The 16,000-nt window shown below is 40.3% G+C and overlaps 1 protein-coding gene across 4 annotated transcripts in view; it reads left to right on the top strand.

The window, feature by feature from the left end:
- TWSG1 (twisted gastrulation BMP signaling modulator 1) overlaps window positions 1-14,814 on the top strand; it is a 47,386-nt gene extending 32,572 nt beyond the window's left edge. For all 4 annotated transcript variants that reach the window (XR_011504559.1, XM_044773440.2, XM_014837335.3 and 1 more), the window contains 2 exons: window positions 8,641-8,907; window positions 11,732-14,814. Coding sequence is in view for 3 of the 4 variants with exons in the window: in XM_044773440.2 (XP_044629375.1) it covers window positions 8,641-8,907; window positions 11,732-11,913 (449 nt within the window). In the remaining variant the exon portion in view is untranslated. The remainder of the gene's footprint in view (window positions 1-8,640; window positions 8,908-11,731) is intronic.
- Window positions 14,815-16,000: the final 1,186 nt, after the last annotated feature.

Below are 16,000 nucleotides of genomic sequence, written 5' to 3'. Positions count from 1 at the left end.
TATTCCATGTGCACTTGAGAAGAATGTGTAACCTGCTGTTTTTGGACGAAGTGTTCTATATATATCTATTAAGTCCATCTGGTCTAATTTTTCATTTAATTCTATTATTTCCTTGTTGATTTTCTGTCTGGATGTTCTGTCCATTGGTGTTAATGGTGTGTTGAGGTCCCCTACTATTATTGTATTGTTGTTGATGTCTTCTTTTAGTTCTGTTAGGAGTTGCTTTACAAATTTTGGTGCTCCTGTGTTGGGTGCGTATATATTTATAAGTGTTATGTCTTCTTGGTGGAGAGTCCCTTTTATCATTATATACTGTCCCTCTTTGTCTTTCTTTATCTGTTTTGCTTTGAAGTCTACCTTGTCTGATATTAGTATAGCGACACCTGCTTTCTTTTGTTCATTATTAGCTTGGAGTATTGTTCTCCATCCCTTCACTCTGAGTCTGTGTTTGTCTTTGGGGCTGAGGTGTGTTTCCTGGAGGCAGCATATTGTTGGGTCTTGTTCTTTGATCCATCCTGCCACTCTGTGTCTTTTGATTGGGGAGTTCAATCCATTTACATTTAGAGTGATTATTGAGATGTGGGGGCCTACCACTCCCATTTTATGTCTTGTTTTCTGGTTTTCTTCAATTTCCTTTGTTTCTCGTCCCGTGGTTTAATCTGTTCTGATGAAGAGCTGCTACTCTCTGTTGTTGTCCTTCTACTTATCTCCTCTGCTCTTGGTTTTGTAGCCCCTTTCCTTTTTTTGATTTTTCAGGAATGAGGGTTTTCCTGAGGATTTCCTGAAGAGGAGGTTTTGTGGCAATGAACTCCCTTAATTTTTGTTTATCTGGGAAAGTTTTTATTTCTCCATCGTATTTGAAGGATATTTTCGCTGGGTAGAGAATTCTCGGCTGTAGGTTTTTGTCCTTCAGATTTTTGAATATATCATTCCACTCTCTTCTAGCCTGTAAAATTTCTGCTGAGAAATCTGCTGATAGCCTGATGGGGGTTCCTTTGTAGGTTAATTTCTTTTGCCTGGCTGTCCTTAGTATTTTCTCCTTGTCATTGACTTTTGCTAGCTTCACTACTGTATGCCGTGGGGTTGGTCTTCTTGCATTGATAAAGTTTGGAGATCTATTGGCTTCTGTCACCTGAAGATCCATCTCCCTCACCAGATTTGGGAAGTTCTCAGCCATTATTTCTTTGAATAGGCTTTCTGCCCCTTTCTCCTTCTCTTCTCCCTCTGTATACCTATAATCCTTACGTTGCATCTCCTAATGTGTCTGATAATTCTCGGAGAGTTTCTTCATTTCTTTTTAGTCTTACTTCTCTCTCCTCCTCTGCCTGCAGCATTTCTATATTCCCATCTTCCAAATTGCTAATTCTTTCCTCCATATTATCGGCCCTACTGTTCAGTGCATCTAGATTTTTCTTAATCTCCTCTATTGTGTTCTTCATTTCCAGTATTTCTGTTTGGTTCTTCTTTATCGTATCAAACTCTTTTGTGACATAGCTCCTGAACTCGTTGAGTTGTCTATCTGAATTCTCTGTTAACTCATTGAGTATTTTAATGATGGCTGTTTTGAAGTCATCGTCATTTAGGTTATATATTTCATTTTCTTTGGGATTGTTGTCTGTGTATTTGTTATTTTCCTTCTGTTCTGGAGATTTAATGTATTTTTTCATATTGCTTGATATTGTAGATTTGTGCCTCCGCATAGAGATAGAGATTAGTTGCTCCTTCCATTTGTTTTTGCTGGTGTGGTGGGGGAGCAGCTGTTTATACTGCACCAACCAGGAACCCTATCCGCAGTTGCTAACTGGGCCTGGGCCCCTCCTTGTAGTCACAGTGGTCCTTTGGATTCCCTCTTCTGCCGTGGGGGCTGTCACGGGGGGGTTTCAGGCTGCTGGTGCCTACTGTTGCAGCCCACCTAGACATGCTCCCTCCTTGGGGTCTGCAACATGTTATGGGCTTTTCCAGCGGCCAGGGGTAGGATCACTTATATTTGCTGCTCCGTCACTGTCGGCACCCACAAAATCTCACTTGTCCACTATGGGTTGCAGCAGAGCTATTGGCATCTTCTACAGTCTGTGGTTAGCTCACCTAGCTATGCTACTTTTGTCCCAGGATCTTCCAGCCTTGTGGCTGCCAGATGGGTGCTCTCTACTAGTGCTGTGCAGAGGCTTTCACTGAGGCTGCTGTGAGCCTGTAGGGTTTCCCCCTAGGCTACGGAGCCAGGTCGCTGGAACTCCACCCAGCCCCAGTCCTGTTCCCCAGGAACTCGGGGAGCCCTTTGCCTTGACTGGGGGATAGCCGGAGATCCTGATTTCAGTGGTAGCTGGTCAGCTGCTGCCCTGCCTGATATTCTCCTCTCTGGGACCCTCCCGGTGTTGTGGATGTTGGGCGTGGCCCCTCCGCTAATGGCAGACAGAGAGTTTTGTCTGCTGCCCGGGCAGAACTCTGGAGCTTCCCCTCCGGGCCGCGGAGCCGGCCTCTGGAGCTTCACCCAGCCCCAGTCCTCTCCGAGATCTCCGGCAATCCCTTGCCCGGCCGTGCAGGCAGTGGCAGCCAGGGGGCCGCCATGCCCTCTGTGATTCTCTCTGGGACCCTCCGGGCGCCGTGGACACCAGGTGGGATCTCCCCACCAATGGCGGGGCGAGACTCTCCCCACAGGCTCAGGTGTGTAACTCTAGAGTGTCCCTCTGCGTTTAGGAGTAATTGCGGGGGGTTTAGGTAGGGTTCTGGTCACCTGTTTCCACCGTCGCTCCTCTGGTGTGTGCTCGCTCCTGCCCTAGGTGTGTGTTGATCTTCTGGGGGCGTCCGTTGGAAGAAAGCCGCTTGCAGGTACTAGGCTGTTTGGTTGGGGTCAGAGAGTTTTCACCTATCTCCACCTCCTCCCGGAGGGAAGTCCGTCCGCCTTCCGATGTATAGTCGCGTGGGTCTCTCAAACGTCCTGAGATGCTATCTGGATATCCTTTGTTAAGCGATGAGTGTCCAAATAATTGTAGACTCGAAGGGGGAGAGACAAAGAGGACTACTCACGGCGCCATCTTGGATCTTCCCCCTAGTTTCTGATTCTTAATGCCTGTTTTATGGCTATTGTTCTAACTTTAACCCCTTAGGTTAGTTTTGTCTGTTATATCTATAATTTCATATAAATGGAGTGCCACATAGTGGCTTAAAATGCACTTTAGAAAAGCATGAAACGATGCATGATTTAATAATAGACTCTTTAAGAAATTATAACTTCGATCCATGTTTAATGTGCATTTAAAAATTGAATTCATGACAAGTATTAAATTATAAGAAAAAATGAATAACAAACCAATGAAGAAAAAACGTAGCAACCATAACTTTTTCATATTTGGACACTTGTTTAGTATTTCATGGAACACTGGACTTCAGTGGTGCACTGTTTAAATAATGTTGATTAGGAAATACTAGATTCTTTCTGGTACTGGGGTCACTTCCAGTAGTTAATGAAAGTATCATTAAGTATCATAGGCTCCAAGACTAGGCTCCTGCTGAAAACCTGCTTGGGACCAACAACTTGTTGACCCATTTTGCCCCATAATCTCACAGATCCCAGCCTTTACCCTGGTGAGTGGAGAAAAGGGGCCTATGAAAAGGGGCACAGAAGATGGGAGGTGTCAGGTATGGGCGGTACCTGCAAAACCCGGGAAAACAAGATCAGACAGCTATGCCCTTGATATGTGGCACACGACCCTGAGCCTTAGATAGGCTTTGCCACCCTCTTGTTCCAATGTTTCTTCTGTAATCCTGGTCCTTCATTTGCCTTGCGAATGCCTTGAACTCGGACTTTCAGTTCATAGCTACACTTCTGGATTGGGTCTTGGCATCTTCCTTTTGGGACATGCAGGCTTTGTCTTATGACTCTGCCCCTGTGTCTCAGATCAGATCTAGGTGTGTTCATTGACTTGCAGAATGGATTTCTGTCTTCACACCAACACATGTCACATTCTAATATTAAAGAACAAATACATGTTAGGAGTTCAACCAGACTAGTAGTGTGGTAAATGTTTATTTTTAAATCCTTAATAACTAATACAGTTTTCCATTTAAAATACTGATATTTCTTCCTTTATGAAACTATGCAAATTGTTTAGCTACATCATGGTCTCCCCCAAATTCAACCATTGTAAATGTTGCATTTGATTGAATACATATGCCAGGATTGATATGGGAAAGGATATATGCTTTTTTTGTTGGGTTTTATTTTGCTAAGGATATTTGATTGGTCCAGATGTTTATAATTGTTACTCACCAGGTCCTTAAGGGGACACCAAAGACTATAGTCTCTATGTGCCTATTCAGAGTTCACCTTTAAACCTGATGCCTTGATTTACAAAACTGATAAGAAAGAAAACTGAGTTTAATTTTTATCAGTTGTGACAAATAGCCTAAACCGAATCCTAAATTGACCCCAGTCACCACTGTTTTCTCCTGGTAACAGTAGCTTCTTCCTTAAAGTGAACTTTCTTAGAGGCCAATCATTAAAAATCCTTTTTTTGCTTTGAGCCCACCAAAATCTGTTATATAAAATATGAGTCATAGCATAATATTCAGGAACAATTTCAGTAACCTTTTTTCCCCAAAATAATATATGTTAGGTAAGTGTTTGTTTTTTAATTAAGGTGATTTTTTTTTTAAGTAGCCAAAATGGAGTAGTAATCGCTTAACTCTGAGATGTTTCTCTGCAAATTGAATAGCAGTACCTTTACTCCAAATTAACCTCACAAAAAAGGATTCTCTTTTGTGATACCCATTGAGCCATTAGATTTATTTAACTTTCTTGACTCTTAGAAATGGTAACTGGCCCCAAATTTCTAAAGTAAATTTCTTTTTCTTTCTTTCTTTCTTTTTTTTTTTTTTGAAGAAGATTAGCCCTGAGCTAACATCTGCTGCCAATCCTCCTTTTTTTGCTGAGGAAGACTGGCCCTGAGCTAACATCCATGTCCATGTTCCTCTACTTTATATGTGGGACGCCTACCACAGCATGGTGTGCCAAGCGGTGCCATGTCCTCACCCAGGGTCTGAACCAGTGAACTCCGGGCCGCTGAAGCGGAATGTGTGAACTTAACCACTGCGCCACTGGGCTGGTCCCTAAAATTTTTAGTATAATAAGCGTTTAAATCTCAATGTAGTGAAAGAATGCCACTATAACAAACTACCTCTAGAAAGGATCATGAAAAGAAATGAAAGCCAAAAATAAACTCTATAGTCAAATAAAGAAAAGCTCTCTAACAATGATACACTTCAAGATGATGGTGAGATGCTTCCCAGAAAGGTTTAATAACAGATTGAGGGGCTGGCCCCGTGGCTGAGTGGTTAAGTTCGTGCACTCCACTTCGGCAGCTCAGGATTTCATTCGTTTGGATACTGGGCGCGGACATGGCACCACTCATCAGGCCATGTTGAGGCGGCGTCCCACATGCCATGACTAGAAGGACCCACAACTAAAATATGCAACTATGTACCGGGGGGATTTGGGGAGAAAAAAAAAACCCAGATTGAAACTGTGGGTAGTTAGTAACTCTCCAACCGGAAATTCATCCATTGTACATGAAAATGGACAACTAAAGAATTTCCAGAAATTTCAAAAGGTTACTTTTCCTGATCAGGATAACTCCCACACGTTATTGGAAGATCAGATTTCTCAGTGCACCACGTGTGGAAGAACAGAATTTGAAGAGTACCCGTGGCAGGAAATGGAGGGTCAAAATCAGCATTGCCTAAGGAGAGTCTCTTATGATGATCTCTTTGGATCCTGATTAAAAAAGAGAAGATAGTTAAAAACTTTATAAGAATGCCATGGAAAAATATTGGCCAGCAAGCATTTACTTCATGCATATTGGTTTTAATGCAGTCTGTTGAGATTCAATTAAAAATGTTTCTGGCCTAACTTTGTTAAATGCACAAAACTCCAAAAAAGACTTTATTTAATGTAATGAAATCTCTAATAATGAGCACTGAAGGTTCTTTAAAGTGGCACTAGATGTTGAGTTTAGCCCTTCCAACCATTGAACTCAGTTGTTAACCTTTTAATCTCTGATTACTAATTTTCATTCAGTGTAGAATCTCACAGAGGAATATATTATGGATATTTGTTAATACAAATATTCTAAGTATCATTTGCTTTTCAATGGCACTTAAAGATTATAGAATGTTATTATTAGAACAGTGGGCATGAAATCAGGCGGAATCATAATCTTAGCTCTGAACCTGGATTAAGTATCATTGGACAAATCATTTAATTTATCTGGGCCTATTTCTTCTTTTAGGAATAAAGGAGTCAGATTTGATCATTTAATCCATGATTCTGTCACACAATCTAAATCATAGAAGTTCAGCTATATTGAAAGATTTTACAAAGAGCACGCACAACCTTGTTAATCTTCAGCTCTTGCCATGTTCGTTAAACTAACAAAATGTGGAAAACACATGAGGTGGTTTTTCCTTCTCCCTAAATCTGTAAAATATAGGAATTTATAAATTGGGTCAAACCTTTTCAAACTTTTAATCTGGGGGAAAAGAAAAACTCCACATTAGATCTAATAGATGCCAAACAAAAGTGAAACTATTATTTAGCTTTTAAAAGTATAACGTTCTCAAAGGGAGATCCAGAGGGCTGTGTTCTAGTTTTTACTGCTACTAAACAACCTGCGCCAACACATAGTGGTTTAAAACAATAGTGATTGTTTAATTAGCTGAGAACCTGCATTTGGGCAGAATTCCTTGGTGTAGCACCCCTCTTCTGCTCCGCACAGTGTCAGCTGGGATAGCTCGAAGGCTGGGGCTGATTAAACATTTTCTCAGCTCTCCTTTTTATAGTAAAACTTCTTGAAAAAGTTTTTTATAGTCACTATCTCTAATTCTCCACTGCCTTTTTCTCTTAAAATTATTTTTAAAAATAATTTGTTTTGAAATAGTTTCAAATGTGGAGAAAGTTTGTCAGAAGGGTGAAAAGACTCTGGTATCCCCTCACCCAGATTCCCCAGTTACTAACGTTTCATTGAATTTGCTCCATTGCTTAGTACCCTTTGCTCCCTCCCTCTCCCTACACACACACACTCTAACATGCATAGGCACACACCCTCATGATCATTCTCTTTCTTTGCAACTTTAGAAAGCAAGCTTTATACACGGTGTCCCATCACTACTAAATACTCCAGTCTGTATTTTCCAAGAAGGACATTGTCCTACATAACTAACATACAACCTTTCAAAACAGAAAGTCAACATTGGCACAATACTGCCACCCAATCCACAAACCCCTTTCATATTTCACCGGCTGTCTCAATAGCATCTCTTGTTCTTTTCTAGTTCAGGATCCTGTCCAGGAATGTGTGATGCATTTAGTTGTCCTGTCTCTTCAAACTCATTCACTCTGAAACAGTCCCTTAGTCTTCCCTTGACAGTTTTAATGAGTACAGACCTTACATTTATGTAGGATGACCCTCAGTTTCGATCCACTTGATTTTGACTGATGACCATACTTAAGTCACTTTTTTCTTGGCAACAACATCACTGAAATGAAGCTGTGTACTATGTCAGGTGACAAAGAACATCACCCTGTCCCATCACTGGCGATGTTAACCTTGATCTCATAGTCACATTGGTGTCTGCCAGACTTTTCCACATTAAAGTCATCATTAACCCCTTGGTAATTGATTAGTATTTTGTAGAGAGTTTGCCAAGAGTACATCAATATGTTGCTCATCAAACCTTCCCCCACTAGCCTTAGCATCCATTAACGTATCCCATCTGAATCAGACACCTCTATGATGGTTGCCAGATGGTGATTTTCTGTTTCCTTCATTCCTTCTACATTTATCAGTTAGCAGTCTACTAAAAGGAAGAGCTTTCCCCTCTCCATTTATTTATTCATTTATTTATAATATAAGGACTTACCAATTTCTGTTTTGTTCACAGGGTGATAATCTATTACTGTCATTTTTTTTTTTTGGAGGAAGATTAGCCCTGAGCTAACTGCTGCCAATCCTCCTCTTTTTGTTGAGGAAGACTGGCCCTGAGCTAACATCCGTGCCCATCTTCCTCTGCTTTATATGTGGGATGCCTACCACAGCATGGCTTGCCAAGCCATGCCATGTCCGCACCCGGGATCCAAACCAGTGAACCCCGGGCCAGTGACGCAGAACGTGCGCATTTAACCGCTGCGCCACCAGGCCGGCCCCTCATTATTTATTTCAATGTTAAATATGTCAGTTTGGCCAGTGGGAGCCCCTTCAGGTTGCCTTCTGTGTTTTTTCAATGTGTCCCATCATTTATTGAGCACTTCCTTACTTTCTGGCACAAAAAGGTATTCCAGGGTCATTCTGTACTTTTCCTGCCTAGCCCTGGAGTCAGTCTTTTCTTTAAGGAGCTGTGGTTCTTCTTAGTGGAGGATAGGTATTAGGAAACAAGAACTGGGCAGTCAGTGTGCTTGGGGCTGTGGGGGTGTCATCGCTTCCAGGCCCTTTCAGCCAGAAAAGCTAGGAAAATACCTATGTATAATGTTAGACGTCACATGATTTTAATGTGTTCGAGCTTTGTTTGCAAGGCAATAACTAACAATATCTCATGACATTACAACCAGTGAGAAAAATAAGCTTTCTTTGCTTTGTCCCTCTCCCCCAGGTATGTGTAATCCTCGAAATTATAGTGACACGCCTCCAACTTCAAAGAGCACGGTGGAGGAGCTTCATGAGCCCATCCCTTCTCTCTTCCGGGCACTCACAGAAGGAGACACTCAGTTGAACTGGAACATCGTTTCCTTCCCTGTTGCAGAAGAACTTTCACATCATGAGAATCTGGTTTCATTTTTAGAAACTGTGAACCAGCCACACCACCAAAATGTGTCTGTTCCCAGCAATAATGTTCACGCACCTTATTCCAGTGACAAAGGTAACTGCCAATAGTTGACTTTTTCTGTCCTGCCCCCCTCATTTTCTATGTGGTCTATGAAGCCTGTATTAAGATTACCTTTAAGAGCAGCTTTTTGGGTTGTTTTTGTTTTTTTTTTAAGATTGGCACCTGAGCCAACATCTGTTGCCAATCTTCTTTTTTTCTTCTTCTTCTTCTTCTCCCCAGTACTTAGTTGTATATTGTTAGTTGTGGTCCCTCTGGTTGTGCTGTGTGGGATGCCACCTCAGCCTGGCCTGACGAGTGGTGCCATGTCTGTGGCCAGGATCCGAACCAGTGAAACCCTGGGCTGCCAAAGCAGAGTGTGCGAACTTAACCACTTGGCCATGGACCAGCCCCCAGCTTTTTGGTTTTGAGTTTGTATAGTCTGTAACTGTAAAGTAAATTCTGGACCTTAATAAACCCAATCATTGAGTAAATAAGGAGGCATGTCAAGCATATTGTCTGAATTCCTTCAGACTATTGGTGATAGAGGCTATGCTGGAAAATAGATAACCTGGTCCTAATTTTGATATTTGTTTGCGGTAGGTTTTAATTGTTCTTTTCATAAAATAGCAGCAGTGCTGCTTTCCTAATACAGTATTTCTTGCCATCAGGTAACATTCACAGTGGCCTGGGAAGTCGGGTTTTTATAATAGCATTGGTACCACAAATGACGGCAAGATCATCAGCTGAATTTCTTTATGAGCAAGTTGGTGCTATAGACATCTGATTTCCAGGTGTAAGCTAACCCCACCTGGTTCTCTGCAGATAAGTGCTGTTGGTCAGAAGAAGAACTAAGTGAGAGAATGACTTGTACAACTTATTAAATAACATTTATTAGTGAGGATAGGTCATACCTTAATTTTGGATTGTAAAAGGTGTGTAACTTTTATGAAGTCTGTGATATATTCAAATAAAAAGCTCTATACAATTTTACTGTAGAAGAATAAGGCAATTATGAAAATTGTAGTTATTTCTTAAAATATGACATGAATTATGCATAAACAGTATAATTTATACTCTTTTTTATTTGGCTTTTTGTTGTGCCCTCCCATTAACAATCCTACCTATCTAAACTAGTATGAACTTTGGCCATCAGTAGTAAAAGCAATACAACTTTTGTTAATGATACTGAGTAATGATGAGTAAAACTTCTGATTTCCTTTTAGGTTAAAGTACTTTATAAGACAAATTCTAGAACCCGGAAAACATCAGAAATGTATGGAATGTGTCTTGCTGCTATTTTTCCTGTTGTTAAAATGTAAATAAGGGGCCAGCCTGGTGGCACAGCGGTTCCCTTTCACACATTCTGCTTCAGCGGCCGGGGGTTCACCGATTCAGATCCCAAGTGTGGACATGGCACCACTTACCAAGCCATGCTGTGGCAGGCGTCCCACATATAAAGTAGAGGAAGATGGGCATGGATGTTAGCTCAGGGCTAATCTCGCTAAAAAAAAAAAAAAAAGTAAATAATCAACATAGTAGATATTAAAGAGTAACTCATACATTTTTCTCAAAGATTATTTAAATTCAGGAAATAATAAGCAAAGCTAATTCCTGGGAACACCGGCTATCCTTCAAGACAGAGCTAATGTTTCTCCTCTGTGACCCCTTCCCTAGGTGCCCCTTGCCCAGGTAGAGTTAACCCTTTCCTACTCCTTCTCTCACATTTGTGGTTCGATTTGTTGTCTTTTTTAACTTACAGGTCTACCATTTTCCACTTAGTTCTTTGGATTCTCTGATTACTCTCTGAGTCCCTCATGGCTTTCCCTAGCAGATGTTCAGTCAACACTTGTTGAATAAGTAAATGAAGCACCAGTCACTTGGAGATCCAAGTGCTCCCCCTCCTGCTCACTGCTAAGCGCTCTGATCTGCTTGGCCCAGTGCTGTGCTGGCCTCCCTGATCTTCCTCTGACCGGTCCGTCTTCTACATGCAGTGCTGGCTCTGCTGTCTCCTGAGGCCAGACACCCACTGCAGTCGACTTGCCTTCACTCCTTCCCCATGCATGCCACACCCATCTCCGTGTGACTTTCCTGACTTTGTTTCCTGGTAGCTGTGCTTTTAAATCTTCTAGTACCCGTGCAGTTTTTCCATTCAGCCTTCTCTTACTGTCACACCCCTGGTGATTTACCAGTTCTAGAAATGGCTCTCTAAAATAACTTCACCTGTAACCATATACTCTCTCTTAATGGTTTTTATTGTCCTTTATTTATTTCATGTATCCTCTCCTTCTAGCTAGGATAGTCATAAGGGGTTAATCACCAGGAGAACTAAAAATTGAAGCAATCAAATATGGTTACCTTAGAAAGTAGGACTAGAAATTGCTGTTAATGATAGTTTTCTAATAACTAATGCTGAATTGTGCCGAGCACCACTAACCACTTTGCATCATTTGAATTACTTGTTTGTTTTGTTTTATTATAAATTCTCAGTATACCTTTAGAACAGTATTTTTCAAACTTCTTTTAGCTGGAGAATTCTCTCCTTGTAGGAAATCTTATCAGAAATTCCTAATTTAAAAAACATAGTTCTGAAGTATAGCAAATGTTGTTAAGCCTAGTAATCTAACTTTCAGATCAAAGTCTAAAATCTGATAGTGACTAAGGAAACCCTCTGCCTTCTTCAGCTGGATTGGGAGACTGTGGCTTCCTTCTCAATATAGTTAACAAATGTGATCTATTTTCCTGTACCTTATCTGTTGTCCTGTGCAGACTAGCAATTTGAGAACTAAGATAAACAACTGTTAATAATATTCAGCTAGGCATTAAAGCATTTCCGTTCTTCCTCTTTCTTGCTCTGAAATCTTAATCTTTTCTTTTTCAGAACACATGTGTACTGTGGTTTACTTTGATGACTGCATGTCCATACATCAGTGTAAAATATCCTGTGAGTCCATGGGGGCATCCAAATACCGCTGGTTCCATAACGCCTGCTGCGAGTGCATTGGTCCGGAGTGTATCGACTATGGGAGTAAGACTGTCAAATGTATGAACTGCATGTTCTAAAAGAAGGAAAGAAATGCCAATCAAAGCAATTTAATTGAAAAAAAAAAAGCATGAAGAGCTATTCATTGAGGTCTCCTGGTCGCACCAGAATGCTAGCAGGTTAAGAAGACGTAAAGCATTTGGACTGAATTACTTTTAAAGTATTACAAACCCAATAATGTGTTAAATTATGGCCATAACTGCTCTTTTTATTTTACTGCCGCTAACAATAAGCTGTTTCCTCTAAGTACCTGTACAACTGTGGTCATATGAGAAGCAAGTGCACAGAGAATTCCTTGAAAGATCTGAGATTTCTAATATAAAGCCTGATGTCATTTTCTTCTAGCATTCCAGAAGCCTTTTATTTTGAAAGCATTAGAACATTAATGTAAGTTATGATTTCTTCATGTGCCACACCTAGGACACTGAGTTTTTATAGTTGTATGCCATTTTTCACTGTGCCTTGTATTGTTTATCTGGTCTATAAATAGGGTAGATATTCAGATATATCACCCTGAGAATTCACATAAAAATGACCATGAAAGGCTTAATTTCAGACCTTTGTTGGTTTTAGAAAGTGCCTACTATATTTTACAGTTTAAAACTCTCATATGGTAGACCCATCCTATAATACACATATGGCAAAGCTGTAGGGAGAGTTCCTCCTCTTCCCTCCCTCTACCCAGAGTGCTGACACAGAGAGTGCTGAAGAGTCTCCCCCAGGAACTCCAGGGCGCACCTGTGAGACTGCAAAATATTCTGCTAGGGTAAATAATCTGGCAGTTAAAGCATTCCTCTGACTTAAGGTACCTAAAGAGCACTAAAGAGCCTGAAGAGCACTAAGAATGGGAAACAACTGCCAAATCAGAGGCCTTGTGGAGCACCAGGGGTACAGCGTGTCCCCTTGTACAGAAGTGTCAAGGCTGGAAGATGAGGCTGTGCTCGCGGGACAGAGAGAATGAGCCCGCTGAGCCTTCGCGCTGACAGGGCCGCGTTCTCCAGTGGACGAGCGATAGGAGGGCTTCAAGAGGAGAAGTGACAGGTATGGCCACGGAAGGTTGGACATGCTGGGGATTCTAACAGGAAACCAATGAAAACTATTTAATGATTTTATTTTGTAATCGTTCCTTTATATCTGGATCAAATATTCTTAGTAAACAAGTATAATCAGTCAGTAGGAGGTTAAGATTATGAAACCAAAAAAAAGTCTCTGTTCAAGATGACGTGAACTCCAGATACACTATAGAGTATTTGGTCAGCTTTTTATATAATGTTTCAGTAAAGACAAACTTAAATACCATATGCCCTGCGTAGTAAGGAAATCCCAGTCTTCATCCTCTAATCTACAACATGCATATTTAGATTACAGAGACTCTTAACTTTATAAAATGATTTTTCTCAAATAGTATGTGTTTGAATTACAAGTAACATTTTAGGAATACGTCTTTATATGTCTAAATATTTTAGTATATAAAAATAGGTAATGCTCTTAGACACTTTGTATTCATTATCTGAACAGTAATTAGTTACAAGATCATATGTAATATTATGATTAACTATCATAAAATTTAAAGCCTTGATACCTTTTCTACCCTTTCTGATAACTCTAATGAATACCCAAGGTACCTCAGCTTTTTAGAAAGTTGAAATTTAGTTCATAGGTATATATATTTTTTAATAGGAAATCATTGGGATATCCTTTTCTTACATTTACCTAGAATGCCTCTGTTTCAAAGTGCCTTGAAAACATTTTAGCTCCCCTCTTCGTTAATACCTAGAAAGCTGAAGGTTTTCTTGAACATAAGAAAGTTTTAAAGAATCTGCAGCCGGCTGCTTCGTTTCAAATTTGCTGTTTTTCCAAGTAATTTCATACTTTGAGTACAGGAATGCTTTTGTGTTTATTGACAGCATGGCTTAATCTTTCCTTAAATATGCCAACAAACTTTTTTAACTGCATTTATCATCTTTTTTAGGTCTTCATTATTAAATTTTAAAGTGTGGTATCTCTTCCACCCCTACATTGGGAGGGTAATTTCTTGAACCATGTTATGTTTTAACTGATTTTTCTTACCTCTTTCTCTCCCAATAGAAATTATCCCTAAACGTAATGGACTTCTGTATTCAGATTGTGCTTAATTTGTCTGGTTTATGAAGGGTTGAGAGAAAAAGTTCACTTAAAAGATTCCATTTCCAGTTCTATAATATAATCAGGTTTTGAATAATATTTATTCCAATTTAAAGTATAACATTTGGGAAGCCAGTAGCCCAACTAAAATTTAGACCTTCTATTACCATTCTAGGCACAGTTGACTTCTATATTGAAGCTCTGGGAAAAATTCTTTTTTTTAATCAATGATTAGATTGTTACCTTTTTTATAAGTAGGTCAGAAAACCACTAAATTTTAAATCAGTAGGTATTATAAAAGCCATGTATAAAAAGTTCTTTCCTATAGTCAGATTATGTCCTTGTCAGCAGGTTTTTTGTCTCCCACCCTTCCCCACGATGTGTAATTATTACTGAAACTGTAGCAGCATCAGTCAAATGGTAATTCAAATAAAACAAGTCTTTTTTCTTTTACAGAGAATGCTATAAAGGAGAGACCTTCATTTAGAAATATGATTTCTAAAGTTTCAGAAAACAAAATTGTTGAGGTGTTAGACTATTTGAATGATTATTTATAAATCAGAGTAGCATCAAAATGGAGAAAGGAAACTAAAACTTCTGAAAAATTAGTAAAATATATAAATAAGCCAAACATTTAAAGTTGGTTTTTGTGAAAGCTTCTTTGAGGATTTTTGGAGTCTATTCTGCATTCCCAAGAGTCTGTGTTTATTGTATTTTACATGATCTGCAACATAGAAAATTACGTATTTTTTCTTCAGTCATCCCTATAAAGTATTTTAATAAAAAATTGAAATGAGTGTGTCATGTTTTTGTTAACTTCAGCATAGAACACCAAATAAGTTTGACATTTCTTTCCACTGATGTTATTGTTTAAGGGATCAGCCAGAGCATGTTCTCTTCTCTCTGCATGTCCCTACAGATTCTCTTGAAACAGAGAGTCTGTAACAGTTTTCTCTCTGCTTTTCAAGATCGTCTTTATTCCAATATGAAGGAACCTTTGAAATGAAGTACTTAACCAAGCTCCTTGCTCTGCGAGCCTTGTGATGCCGGCCAGTCTCACAAGAACTATCTGATGGTTGGAAGGAGTGACAGAGTTAAGGAGGAAGGGAGGAAAATAACATTTTCAGCCCTCCCGCAGTGATTCTCACAGGACGACGTTATTAGAATTGAGGGCCACAGGCTGTACACTCATGATAAACTCAATGTTATTTCACAGAGTCTCCGTTTTGACAGCCTCTAGTGGATGGGGGATCCAGAGAGGGAAAAGTTCAAGAGGACAGGTTGCCAGCTTGAGTGGCTTAAAGGGAGTGACAGATCTGAGGAATTCCGGGAGTAGAATTAGTTTCAAGAACGATACTACATTTGATGAGGAAAGTTGTTCCTTTGCTGAAGGTGTCCAGTGGCAGGCAGTTCTGTGGAGCTGAGAGGCAGAGGGGTCAGTGTGGAGCTGCAGAGTCGGAGGGAAGATCTCCGAGTCGAGGGAGCAGACGGCGGGTGGTGGGGCAGCTGGCCCCATCAGGCTGCTCCACACCTGGCAGGTTTTGAGTTCAAGTCGACAGACACGCCACTGGCTTGTAGGTGTTAGCATGACTCTTAGACCTTTTAGACTTTTCCTAACCAATTAAAAAATTCATTTTATATCCTTTTGTTTTGAAGTCTGTGCTTAAAGGATGGAGTCGGCAAAAACTCCAAGATCCAGCTTTTGAGATGAACATTTTCAGTGCAGAAGCAGAGAAAGATTTCTGTTGTCCTTGCGATGGTGCTGCGGCTCACTGAATGAAGCCTGGAAAAGTGCAGAACCCTCCCCAATCAGGGTGACAGAAATTCCCTATTTGATTGAAGATAGCCACTGAAGTTAGACACAGTCACCACTGAAATATCTTTATGGCAAAAATGACTATTTCCTGCCTTCCTAACTTACATACTTCACGCTGCAGCCAGTGATGGTTCTAAAACACAAGTGCAGATGATTCATCCCTGACC

The sequence above is a fragment of the Equus asinus genome, chromosome 7, assembly GCF_041296235.1.
Source record: "Equus asinus isolate D_3611 breed Donkey chromosome 7, EquAss-T2T_v2, whole genome shotgun sequence".
Lineage (NCBI taxonomy): Eukaryota > Metazoa > Chordata > Mammalia > Perissodactyla > Equidae > Equus > Equus asinus.
The sequence above is the reverse complement of the archived record's forward strand: the minus strand, read 5'-3'. Positions and strand labels throughout refer to the sequence as shown.